The sequence below is a fragment of the Gallinula chloropus genome (assembly GCF_964237585.1).
Source record: "Gallinula chloropus genome assembly, chromosome: 4".
Taxonomy (NCBI): Eukaryota; Metazoa; Chordata; class Aves; order Gruiformes; family Rallidae; genus Gallinula; species Gallinula chloropus.
The window spans coordinates 81,056,696-81,069,838 of NC_140088.1; the positions used below are offsets into that span (position 1 = coordinate 81,056,696).

At 33.4% G+C, this 13,143-nt stretch overlaps 1 protein-coding gene across 1 annotated transcript in view; it reads right to left on the reverse strand.

The window, feature by feature from the left end:
- FSTL5 (follistatin like 5) overlaps window positions 1–13,143 on the reverse strand; it is a gene marked incomplete at both ends in the record, with an annotated part of 247,105 nt that overhangs the window by 22,792 nt on the left and 211,170 nt on the right. The window contains 3 exons of the mRNA XM_084263325.1: window positions 692–816; window positions 2,371–2,478; window positions 7,785–7,934. Of these exons, the coding sequence (XP_084119451.1) occupies window positions 692–816; window positions 2,371–2,478; window positions 7,785–7,934 (383 nt within the window). The remainder of the gene's footprint in view (window positions 1–691; window positions 817–2,370; window positions 2,479–7,784; window positions 7,935–13,143) is intronic.

Below are 13,143 nucleotides of genomic sequence, written 5' to 3' on the forward strand. Positions count from 1 at the left end.
AAGAACCTAGTTTCCTGGCATGGAATATGAACATTAGGAACTGTTTTAACATCATATACTCAGCACCCATGAAATAATACCAATGCACATTCATGGTTTGTTTTAAAAACAGAGTCCATAGGAAAAAAAAAAAAAAAGAGAAAGATCTGAATGAGCAGGAGAAGCCTGAATAAAGAGTAAAGTTATGCTTTACCACAACTCCCTCTAAAACATCCAAAGTCATTTTTTTCCTGACCTGTTAATCAGAAGTAGTCCAATACAGCACACATATAATACAATATGGCAATTATTACATACGGCAACTACTCTGAGCAGTAGAGAAAATTACTAAAAATTATTTACAAATTAAGATTTATGCTCCTAAATTAGGGAATTATCTGACTTATTTTAGCAATTCCTCAAGAAAAACCCAGGTGACAAAACATCTAATTTTTTCCATATAAAGCAGTGGAACTTTTGAGCATTTTGTGAGATAAGGAATATAAACTCTAATAAATATATTTATTCTGATATCTCAAATATGTCACTTGTCAATAAAACTCGCACTTAGATTGTTTATGAATAAGGGTGTTAGAAAGCAATATTGAAGTAGGTGGCATAGCCTTAAATTTCCAAGGTTTTAAAATTATGTTTTCTTTGGAGATAATGCCATAGTACATTGAAAATGAATTGTAATTCAGCTAAGACATACCTTATATGGGTAATGATGAGGGTTGTAGCTGGAATGAAAAAGTCGTCCACTCTGTCAAACTGCTTTCCCACCGGCTGAGTATGGATTGTATGATGAGAAACACTCCCACTGGCTTGTGTTATCACCTACATAAAGAATCATTGCTATAAACTACAGAAATACTTTTTCAAATTTTAATCTCTATCCCAATAAACTAATATTGCTTCTGTATTAAATCTCTTGTATTTTTCTTCAGATGGAAAGAAAAAGAACATAAATGACAGTGAATAAAGCTGATCAGCATTATAGATTTCAGAGAATTGTTACATACCTGACCACTTAATCTTCATATTTGCTTTTTTCACCTTTCTTCTGACCGAGTCCCTACTTACTAATTTACATTACTCAACTGCCTAGTAGTTCTTAGTGCAAAACAAGCATTTGTTTAACTAGTTAGGTTTTTTTACACTAGTTCCTAGAGTGAGATTAAATTTCTTAAGCACTTCAGCCAGAGTGAGAAGTTAAGACATGATCAACTGATCCACAAGAAGCTATGATACTTCAAACTCCCCGTTCTTGTGAATCATGAATCCAACACAACACAGTTATATTTCAGAAGCTGATTTGAGTTTACACATTCCTTCAGTTGTTACAAAACCATTTTCCTTGAATCACCAAATCTTGGATCTTCTCAGCAGTAAATGTTTATGGCTTAATAAAAGACCATAGCCACTACGATATTCACATACATGCACTTAAGAACAGATTAAAAATAAGAAAGTAACCAGTTCTCTTTACTATGAGGAAAAATGAGTGAAAAGTATCTGTCAGTTGCTTTAAAGCATAATAAGGCTGACTCAATTATCAATCATTTTCTGGGGAGAAGTGACAGCTAAACTCCCACAAATTACTTTGCATACTTACTAGCGCTGCAGGCGCTAAAAAGGGGATTTCAAGTGTTACTCATTTTTCTGCTTGAGCTCTGTGTTTGACTTTATCTTATTCACTATCTTAAATATATATATGCATATATAGAAACATATAAGGATTTCATTAATTTCCAGAGGAAAAAAGTAGAAATAAAAATTAATTTTGAAATTATGATATTAAGGAAATCACCACATTATCAGGGGATTTCTTTAAGTAAGGAAAAGAAAATAATGATAATGTAGGAATACAAGTACAGCTTCATGAATTGTATCTTTACTGACAGACCCTGGGCTTGACACTTCTTAGAGAGACAGGGAAAGTAAGGTTTTTAATAATGTACATCTGAAAACAGTAATAAGTAAAGATAGAGCTTGTCACCTCCAAAGCATCAATATAACTTTAGTGAAATAGGAATATGCCTAAAATCCAGTTTATCCTCTAACTAGGGGGAGAAAATCATAATAAACAGCAACAGTTTGCTCTCAAAAGACTGGCAGTTGCAAAACACGCTGCTGCTTTCAGCTGTATTCCCTATCCTTGTATCAAATCATCAGTGTCATTTCTGAGTAAGGCTGTTGGAAACAATCTCTCTCTGACTTATTTTAGTGAAGTCAGTTATCTGAATTGTTTTCTGGTTAGCTGAAATAACCTCATTGCCCTTGCTAGGGTCCTGATAAGAATGTTTAAAGGAAAACATAAAACATATTGCAATTCCACAAAGATTCAACCTGTCTGGATTTCCTTGCATAAAATCATTCTGATCACCTCACCTGTAAAGTTGGTGAATCCTTTTCCATGTTCCCCCAGCTCAGCACCCACACTTGATCATGTGATTTATCGTAGTGTAGTTTCACTGGAACAGGATCTGTACTTACTGCCTGAAGCATAATAAAATAGAAATCCTTTGTTTCTGTCACATTCTCAAAAGAAAAATAATATATATGCTTGAATGAAAATGACAACTGGACATGCATTTCATGATATTTTCAGATCGTATTTAAAAATTATGTTGTCAACTGTTGAAACAGCCCTGTGATTAATTCAAGGTTACTGAATTACTGAAAAAGTGATTTTTATTCATTATGTGCTCTAACATTTGGCATTATAATTGCATTATATTGAAATTATTAAGAAGCTGAAAACAAAGGTTTTAAATCAAGTAAACAAGTACTTATTTTCCTTCTCTACTATTATTCTCACCTTACATTTATCAGTTTAAAAATTACACCAAATATTGGAAAATGGCTAAAAAGGGAAGAGTGTTCTCAAGCCACATAATGAAATCAATGCAAGGTGTTACTACATTGTCCTGCATAAAACAAACACAATGTTGCTACATCCAAAGTTTCTCATCTCTTTTGAACTGGGTAGATTCTATTAAAGTTGCAGAGATTGTTTTCATGTTTTCCAATCTCAGTTGCGAGTTTTGGTAGAACTTGCAACCAGAACCAAACTCTTTTTCCTACAACCTTGAGCATTGCCCCTTGAGACCACAAACCTTTTAGACAGTAGAGGTCTACACTTTGTCATGAGAAGAATTGAAGATTTCAGAGATACAAAAATATTTGATTAAGAGACATTCTGTACAAGGTAAACAGTTGGGAAGGATTACTTTTCTATTTTAATCATTAAAGCAGAAAAAAACAAGTGGAAATTGTTTTTTAGTCTCACCATTATGGAACTGTAAAGCACAGCTTGTTTATCAGTTTGTCAAGGAGAGTACCAGCTGGCTAATTAAGTGAACCTAATTTAAACTAATGATGTAGATCCTCAAGATAATGCACTAATGGCTGGCTGAGACTGCTGATGATACTTAACTGTACTCCTGAGGTGTTACAAGCCACAGTTTCATCCAGACAGAATTTATTTTTCCTTTTGAAGATAAAGCCAGGTCACTCAACAGCTCATTTAAAATCAGAAAGAATGCCCCTCGAAAAAGGTCATTCATGTTTGATAACATTTTTTTTTTTTGCTGCAGGCTAGAATATAAGTTGCCTAAAATAATACTTGGGTTGTTGTATAGTTAATTTGTTCGGGTGTCTCAAATTTCCTTTTGGCTTCCCCAGACAAAAGGTCTGACCCATACGTGTCCTGCTGAACAGGTGCCAGCTACTCAAGGTCTGGGCCACAGCACTGCCTGGTGGAGGGGAAGGAATTGCTCACAGAGTCAAGCACAGACAATGAAGCTCTCAACAAAGAAGCCAGCACCAGAATAGAGATGGGCTTGGAAGCAGGCTCTGAGCTGTATGTAGCTAGCCAGGCTGATTTGCCAGCAGGACTGTGTAGACCAGATGATGATGAGCTCTGTTTACTTCAGCATGCCTCTATGTCATCCCAGTTAACAGTGCTTAAGCAATACTGGACTATTGAAGGTGTCAGTGCTTCCTTTCAGGGATTCACAAATTAAATCAAATAGTTCTCTTAACTTTATAATGAGAATTACCTCACTAAATCAAAAAGTGTACTTGTCTAAAGATACACACCACCCATATTTCAATACATTTCAATTTAGACTGCTCTAGCATCTTAACTATTTGTTTTGGTATAGTTGCCATAGAAATAAATAATATCAAATGTAGTGGTTACATATGTGAACTTGTACACTAACTTTTATAGTAGAAATGAATGATGTAATATACATAGAGGTGCTTCAGAGAAAATATCATAATAAAGCCACTATATTTACACATAAAACAACATAGCTGCATAAGTTATAGCCCTTTCAAATATGTTTGCAGATATCTAGGTTTTTTGTAACTTGACGGAATTTTTCCAGAGTGCTGCTCACTTCCAAAATAGGACATTTTCTCCACATTTGTTCCTACAAGAGTATGCATTTTTATAAACAGTTTTACAGAGCAGCTGTTTTGTGTTTAATTTTTGTTAAGATATACATATAAATAATAACCTTTGTATTAATAAAAAAGTCCAGGAAGCAAATTGCTTAGTCCTTATTATCCAAAAATCACTTATATTTGATTTATTCTTTTCCGTGCTTAGCAGTACTGTAAGTAACGAAAATAGACTGATCTGAGAAACTCCTTTCCTTGCTCCTTGTTGTATGAGAGTTTGTGTGCATGTGTATGAGTTGAGCAACATTTAACGGTTAGAAAAATTCTTGCTGCTTTCAAAAAACAAAATAAAAAATAAATTCTTATTGTTAAAAGATAAGGAGGACAGGGCTGTACTCATTATAAGAAATGCTGAACAAAATATCTCTTGACATGTCACCAGATTCAAAATTAGCCTTATTTCAATTCTAAAAGCCATACGTGAATCAACAGTGGGTTTTTTGTAATCTTTTACTATCTGTAAAAGATTGTATAAGTTTTACACTTCTGTAATTTCTTTTGTTTGCACCTACTTTAACTTGTTTTTCTTTAAGTCTATTTTGAATATCAACATGGTTAAGTTCTGCATAGATCAAATCCCATAATTCATTTTTGCACATATATGGCTAAGTGTATCCTAGGAAATAATTTTCAGGTTAGTAACAAATAGCAAAATGCCCCAAAATGAAAATAATACATCGATTTAATAAGGGCTTCTACTGTTATCCCTTAGTTGTATTGTGTTACCAAACGTCTGTGTTAAGTATTGTGAAATGGTAAGATAGTTCATCATTAATACCTAAACACCCTAGAGCCATCAAAACTGAGACTTTGATTTCTGCAGAAGTTTTCCACAGATGGGGAAAATAAAAATAAAATTTATTTGAAAGTTAAAAGATTCAAAGTTTGATTCATTGCATTATGTTTGGTTTTTTCCTTGAACAAGCATGAAGGCCTGTGATTTTACTTTAGTATATTTGCTAAGGATCACAGACTCAGTGCAGAAACTAGCATTAGGTATAACACCTAGGTATAATGTATGTCTGTTTTTCAGCTCATTAAAGAAACTTTGTATATTTATGTGATAGGACAGAAATGTATCTATCTCAGTCCAAAAATCTGGAGAATCATTTTACATTTTTCTGGGGGAGGGATATAGGTTTGATTAGTGGCTTGGGAATTTTAGTTTTTCATTAACATATATCATTGTGGTAATTATCTCCAAACACTCAGTTAATGGTAAAATACTTCAAAAAATAAGATCTACTGTAACTGAAGACAAATCAGAAGAGTTTTCAATCAAACCTCCAACTTCTGTAATGTTTTTCAGTGATCTCAAAAGGCAACATATGCTCTTGCCAGTGAAGTCTAAATGCTAATAAATGCAATTATATTGGTGTTTCATCCATCATCTGTAGGAAAGCAAGATGGCATATGAATGTCAGCCAGAGACCAGGGAAAATAATACCAGAGATTCCAGTCAGATTTGTGGATTGCAATAAGACTAGTTTTTAGTTTCTCTTTCTAAAGACATATGTTGAACCAACCATAAAAAGTCTTGTTTTTTCAGAAAAGAAAATTTCATTGTTCACTCACTTAATCTCTACTTTGATCAATCTCAGAAAAAAAATGTAACTTTTTATTTCTAAAATTTTGAATAAGAGATTTTATTAGAACTTGTCACCTTTTGGATAGGTCAGGTTTTGAAGAAGCTATGTCTACTGAGCCCACTGACATAGAATACAGAAGGCAGAAAATGCACATAGTTAAAGAATGCAAAATTATTAAAATTATTTGTCAAATTAATGCAAAATAAATTTTGCTACTCATTTTAAAGTTTGACAGTAATATAATGCATATGTATTCTTATATGATAGAATCATAGAATGCTTCATGTTGGAAGGGACAATCCTGCAAGTCCAACATCCTGCAATAAGCAGGGATATCTTCAACTAGATCAGGTTGCCCAAAGCCCCATCCAGCCTGATGTTTCCAGGGATGGGGCAGCTGCCACCTGTCTGGGTACCTCATTATAAAAAAAAAAAAAATAATTTCCTTACATCTAGTCTGCATCATTCCTGTTTTAGCCTAAAACTATTACTCCTTGTCCTACCACTACAGGCACTACTGAAAAAAGACTCTCCCCATCTTTAAGTAGTGAGAGGCCACAATAAGGTCTCCCCAGAGCCTAATATACAATCTATAAAGACTTTAATTTGTTTATTAGCTAAAAATAAAAAGGCATAAGGAAAAGATCATTATTTTTTTTTTAACAACTTAGATTAGATTTATAATTTTTAAAAAAATCCATGTTTTATTTAGCTAAAGAACATCTGTTTCCTAAGAATGTGATATTACTATAAGTAACCCTGTAGATGTCAGGCACATTTGTATGATTAAAATTTGAATCAGAACACCCAGTGTGGTGTCAAAACCTCTTTATCAGTTTCACTTACAAGTGCCTTTTCTTCTGAGAGTCAGAACAGGATTGTTAACAAGTTATTAATCCTAGTTTTAAACTAAATTTCAAGATTTTATATTATATGTAATGTATTTAAAACCACCCCACCCCAAATATAGAAACACACACACCAATACAGTGCTGGCAACTAAACATCAAATTTTTACTCTTTCCCAGTGAGATCTGACCATTTGGATTATATTGTGACTCAGGCACTCCTGAGGGAACTGTACTGCTCAAAAAAACCCTAATACTCATTTTAGAATATTGTACCTAGGTCTTCCACAAACTACATGTGAAGCTGTACCACAGCTTCTATTTCTCTATTCAATGGATTATTTTGACTAAGCAGAGTATCTTCAGCATCCCAGAGACTGAGAAATTTACAGCATTAGCTACACAGTAGAAAAGAGTAGAAAAATTGAATTTGAATTACCAGTCTCCAATCCTAGCTAAGGTTGATGTTGGGTTTTCCTCAATTCTCTGTCCAAAAACCTGCTAAGTTTTACTAACAGTCCTCCACCTTCCGTAGCCAAACCTAACTTCCTGACCTTTCCTGCCAAAACTATTAGACACATTCCTGCAATAAGACTATTTTAATTATTTTATCTTTCAAGTGAGAAGTACCTCAAGCCAGAAACCTTCCAAAGGACTAATTTCCTCAAATACTTTATTATTATTTGTAAGAGGTATTTTCATGTTGATTCTCCTCTTCCCAATTGCCTAATGTCAAGAAAAGTCACTAAACATATACTGGTGCTAAATCTCAAAACTACATGAGCTTTTTTCTAGATACTATGTTTACTCTCAAGCTAATTGCATTCTTGTGATATATGAAGGAAACCCTTGAATTATTGTGTACAAATTAGCTATTAATTAGCATAAAAATTACCTGTACAACTTTCTGAGACTGTACATCAACAATAAGAACTCTGTCAAGTGTGGGCTGAGTTACGTAAATGAACTTGTCTTTTACATTAACAGCAGTTGCCCATACACACCGCTGAACAGGATCTCCATCTGCTTTGGGACAAACTTCATCCTGTAAAATCAAATGTAGCAGGGAAAGTGTAAGAATCAGAACAGTCAGCAATGCAATAGAAAACCAAATTATACTCTTTTTCTTTTTTTTTAACTGTACAATATTATCTTACAAAGTTTAGGTATGGAAAAAGTTCAGTTGACATTAGGACATAGACTAATGTTAGCAAAACTGCACGTGTGAGCACTGCAAAACTCAGAAGCACTTTAGTGTAAACCATATGCTAGCATTTTTTTTATACCTTCCAGGCAATCAAGCAATTAGTACTATTATTCTGAGAAAGAAAGACATTTGAAATAATATGTATAGAAATAAACTGAGTTATAGGTAGGAGAAAAAAGTTAGATACACAGTGTGTCCTTACTGCAGAGTAGCTAGCAGTTACCCCACTATGCACTCTCACTCAAAGTAGTTATCTGCATTTTACATGCTCATTATTCTTTTTTAATACAATTACAATTCCACTCACCATATTTATATTTCTATCTATTTTTAACTACTTCCTCCCTGTGAAAGCTTGCTTCTATAAAAATTAAATGTTATTTGGTCAAATATGTTGCTATATTTGGAAAATTCCTTTATTAAATATCTTGGGGTTTTGCCTATAATAGACATCAAATTTATGTAAATACAAGGACCTGAAAATTATTCTCCTTGAAGACCTATAGTATGTGCAAGCTTTTTTTTTTGTTTGTTTTTCTGACCTATTCTTCTTTTCCCTCTTAATTTTTCTTCCTTTCATCACAAGGGGCAATTTTATCAAATCAAAAGTATTATTTCATTTTAGCACTTATCTGCTGCTTATTCCTAATTTAGAATGATTTGTCTGATACATCATAACTGGTTGCTGTGAAAATAATTGTGCTATGTCAGCAGACAACTTCGATACAGAAGGAACATCAAGAGTTGATGAGATCTTAAACAAGAATTCTGTTTCTAAGCAGAATCAGACTCCTTTTAAAAAGAAGGGGGAAAATAACATTTCAGAACAAGATATCCAGCACTAAGCAATGCTTTTCAAGAGGAAGATGATGCATTTCAACACTAGCTTTTCTGTATCATCAACTTTCTTCGCCTCCTGCGCCTCTGTACTTTTGAGAAAATAAACTCAATCTCTATATGTCAAAATAAGAAATAAATCAATTTCCAGCTCTAACAAAGGGAGTTTCTTTACAGGAGATAGGCACTGCTTGGTCCTATGTGGTTCTTAAACCTCAACAAAGGGAAGGTCTTTCAGAAATCACATTGATAAGGAAAGGTTACTAAACCCATCTGTCGCGGGATGCCACATAATCGGGAACTTCAGCTGAACTTAGAAATAAGTAAAAAGATTTATTTTTCACTAATAAAAAGCCACGCACTGTGAAGGGAGAAGTTAAGATCTGTTTTTTAGAGAATGATCAGCATGGTGACAAATGGGACTTTCATTCTTCAGTGTGGCTAAAAGCTTTTCACCGCGTAAATTGTCAACACAAAGGATTCTATCTCTAACATGATGTTCAATGATCTACTGTCATTTGCCTTCTGTGCAATTGTCACTTTAACTGAAAGGTTGTTTCACTGATCTCAAATTATTTTTTGTATTTATACTAAATATGCCTTGTCTTAGTTCCATTTTTCATCTAAACAGATAACTTTTAGGTTGTTCTACACAGTCCCCTGTGTAGGAAGGAACACCTTCTTCAAATAATATATCTGTAAATGTCTAACAACTCTATAGTGTCATTCTTTTCAGTTATGTCTCGGTAACTCACCCTAGTTTACCCTAGTTTTTGGAGCTGTGAATTCTACAAGAGTACAATCAATACATTATTCACAAGTAACACCAACTCCTGATGAAGGAATCTAGGTTCCTCTCAAATAGAATCATATAGATTAGTGGCAGTGATTACATTAAGCATACCTCCCATTGTGGGAAGTATGGCAGAACAGGAAAATGGGTAAATTAAGCAGTCACAGCTATAGCCAGAGCTAAACCACATCCTTAAACATTTTCCTGAATCATAGTCTAACACAGTGGATTGTGTTTCTAAATATTATTTCATCATAAAAGCAATATAAATATACATTTTTATATATGTGTAAATACATATATATTTAAATTAGAAACTAGAGGGCTTAATTCTTATTATCTCCATAGTTCATAAAACTTTTGTTTCGTTTTAAAAGCGGGAAGTACCAAACATGATACTTTCTCATTTCTAAAATGAAAAATATCTAGTAACAAATAAATCTACACATGCAAATGCAGTTTACTGGTTCTAAAATATTGTTTGTGCTATTATAAATTTCTATAATCCAATGTCAACTCTTATTTTGCCCCAAAACCTGAAAAATTAAAACAAAATGTTTCTCCAAAGTAACAATGGAAATTATGCACTAAAATTCTAATATCCAAACCAGAATTCTGCAGAATTAATTGGTTTATGCAGTTGTTTTTCTAGTTTTTCAAGCCCACATTTATCTAGATGGCCCAGAAATAACTTCAATCACTGGACCTGAAATCTTGCTTTTAAGAAGTTAACAATTATCTGATTAGACAGCTTGGATTTTCTTTTAAATTACAGGCAGTAACTCTGAGGTTCTATATTAATTTCCCCAGTGTTTGGGTAATTGGTTAAAATAATTTCTCCTTAAAATATAAGCACAGACATCACCATTTTTTTGTTCTAATTAAAATGTGAGAAATTTCTTTTTCCTAATTTATTCTCTCTGAAAAAAAGCTAATATCTGACAAAAGTTATTTCATTGTGGTGTTTTTTTCCCACTCAGACATTTAATCAAAAAGTAACTTTCCCTGAAACAAGTCAGCAGATGGAGGAAAATAAATCATTTGAGAAAGTTTTTCAAGGTAGTCTGGGGCAAAAATTCTTAGAATTAGAAATTGAAGGCTTTGGATAATATGAATTTACAGAAGATGAGCAGAAGTTGCATGTGAGGAGAATGTCCCAAATACTTCAGAATGTTGAGGCTTTTAACAGCTGAAAGACTACTTAAGACCATGTTTAAGAATCTAAACTGTTTAAACAGCTGTCAAAGCAGGTAAAACTAAACAATAACCTGCATCAGAAAACAAAAATAAGTTTATTTCTGTTCATATGTATCTAGAATTTTCACTAGTAATAATAATTTTCACCTAATAAATAAGAATAATAAGAATTTTCACCTAATAAAGGTCTACATCCATTCAATATTCATCTAGAAGATTTAAATACTTTAAGAGTTTCTGGGAAGGAGAGGAGGAAGTTCTTTATATTCTGAACTATGATGATCCAGCAAGGTACTAAATGTTTTGCTTCACTCAAAATGAAAGTCTAATTGATTTCTGTGTAAGACTCACACTATAGTGCTTCAGTATATTGACACTCAGTTGCCTAAGAGGCAATTAAATATTTAGATAAGGGTTCTCAAGTATATAGGTATTGAAAGATTGTATTTACCTTTAGCAAAATTAGCATACCTAAGTATATACATGTGTAACTTCTGCGACAGTCATTCACAATAAAATGCAACGCCCTATAGAAACGTCTGAGTTCATTCATTTACAGGAGCTCAGCTAAAGGTAATTTATTTTGTTGACAGGCAAACAGGAAATCTGGGGAGGAACACTGCAGTGTCACGTGTAATATCCAGACATTTTCTGTAGCACTTCTATTACCTAAACTGCGCTGCAGAATTTAGAAATGTTCCTATACTTCAGTGAATGTTTGGAAATGAAAGAGGCCTACTGGGGTATTACTTATCACTTGAACAGCTGATTTAGAATAGCATAAAGAAATGGGAGAGATTTAAATGCAGGTATTCCCTTTAGGTATATGTTAAGAGATGAGGGATGGGGATTTTATCAGCAACAGCTGTTGTAGATGCAAAAGGCTATGTAAATCCACCTCAAAAACAGTCAGTACACCAACACCTCTGATTGGTAAACGTTATATACAATAGTCAACAATAATTACTGATGAGTAATTTATGACACAAACTCTTACCACTAAAAAAACCCACATGCTGAACTTGATTAAAATCTGGGACAGAACTGGGTTATTTCATTATTCTTATTTAGATAAAACAGATTTTCCAAAGAGGCTTGAAGAATCATGTCACTACGAGTAGAAAAAAAACCCCATAACGATATCTTTTCCATATATTTAGGATTTTTCTTTCATGAACAAAGATTTATTAACCACACTATGTGAGGAAAGATGGGCATGCATATAGATATAATGCCTAATGTCTGGAGATATATATACCACACCTACCCTCAAACTGAAGATATCCAAAGAAGGACAAGTCTATCCCTACTTTAAAATTGGAGTTATCAAGTAAAATACTTTATTGGGTGTTCAAGGAAAGACTAGATGTTGTATTGAGGGACATGGTTTAGTGGGAGCTAGTAGTAATAGGTGAATGGTTGGACTAGATGATCTTTTAGGTCTTTTCCAACCTTGATAATTCTGTGATTCTGTGATTGGTCTCTCTTTGCTTTTTTTTTTTTTTCCTGTGTGGAGGCAAAGGACATAATTATTATGCTACTTCAAGTTTTGAAAGCTACAAAAAGGAAACAAGCTTGACTTATCCATCCTGATTATTACCACATTTCAATAAAAATACACTTAAAATCTAAGCTGCATTTTAAACCAATAACATTTTAACAGACTTCTCAAATAATCAGCTTTTGAATTAAACAGCCATAAAAAAAGCTCTTTGGCTTATTTTTGGCTGTGTGAACCTAATTTCATTTAAGCAGCACAAATCAAGGTATGATTAGCTGTTCAAAGCGTAATTATTCACACTAAAATAAATCTTGCTGCTGAGTACAGCAGCCTTTGACATCAATAATGATAACTGAAGAGGCAAATTCCATTGAGACAGTTCTGCTGTTATTTCAGTGTGCTTTAGGTACTGGGGAAAATTCCAAAATGTACAGCCCATGGGTTATTACATATTTCAAGGTCACTCATTCAAATCCAAATAAAGAGAAAAAGTTATTATTTTTGAAAGGTGAGAGATCATATGGAACAAGTCTTAATGTATTGACTAGTGCTAAGTGTTCCTCTGAGAACATGCATCATTTCAGCTAGCAATTTGATAAGCAGTAAAGGAAAAACAAAAGAATAAATCAAAACTACTTTTTTATGCATCCTACACATTGAAAGTACTCCATAAACCACTCCAGAGTTTTGTGAAATCAGCTGTAAGTCTGTTAACAATA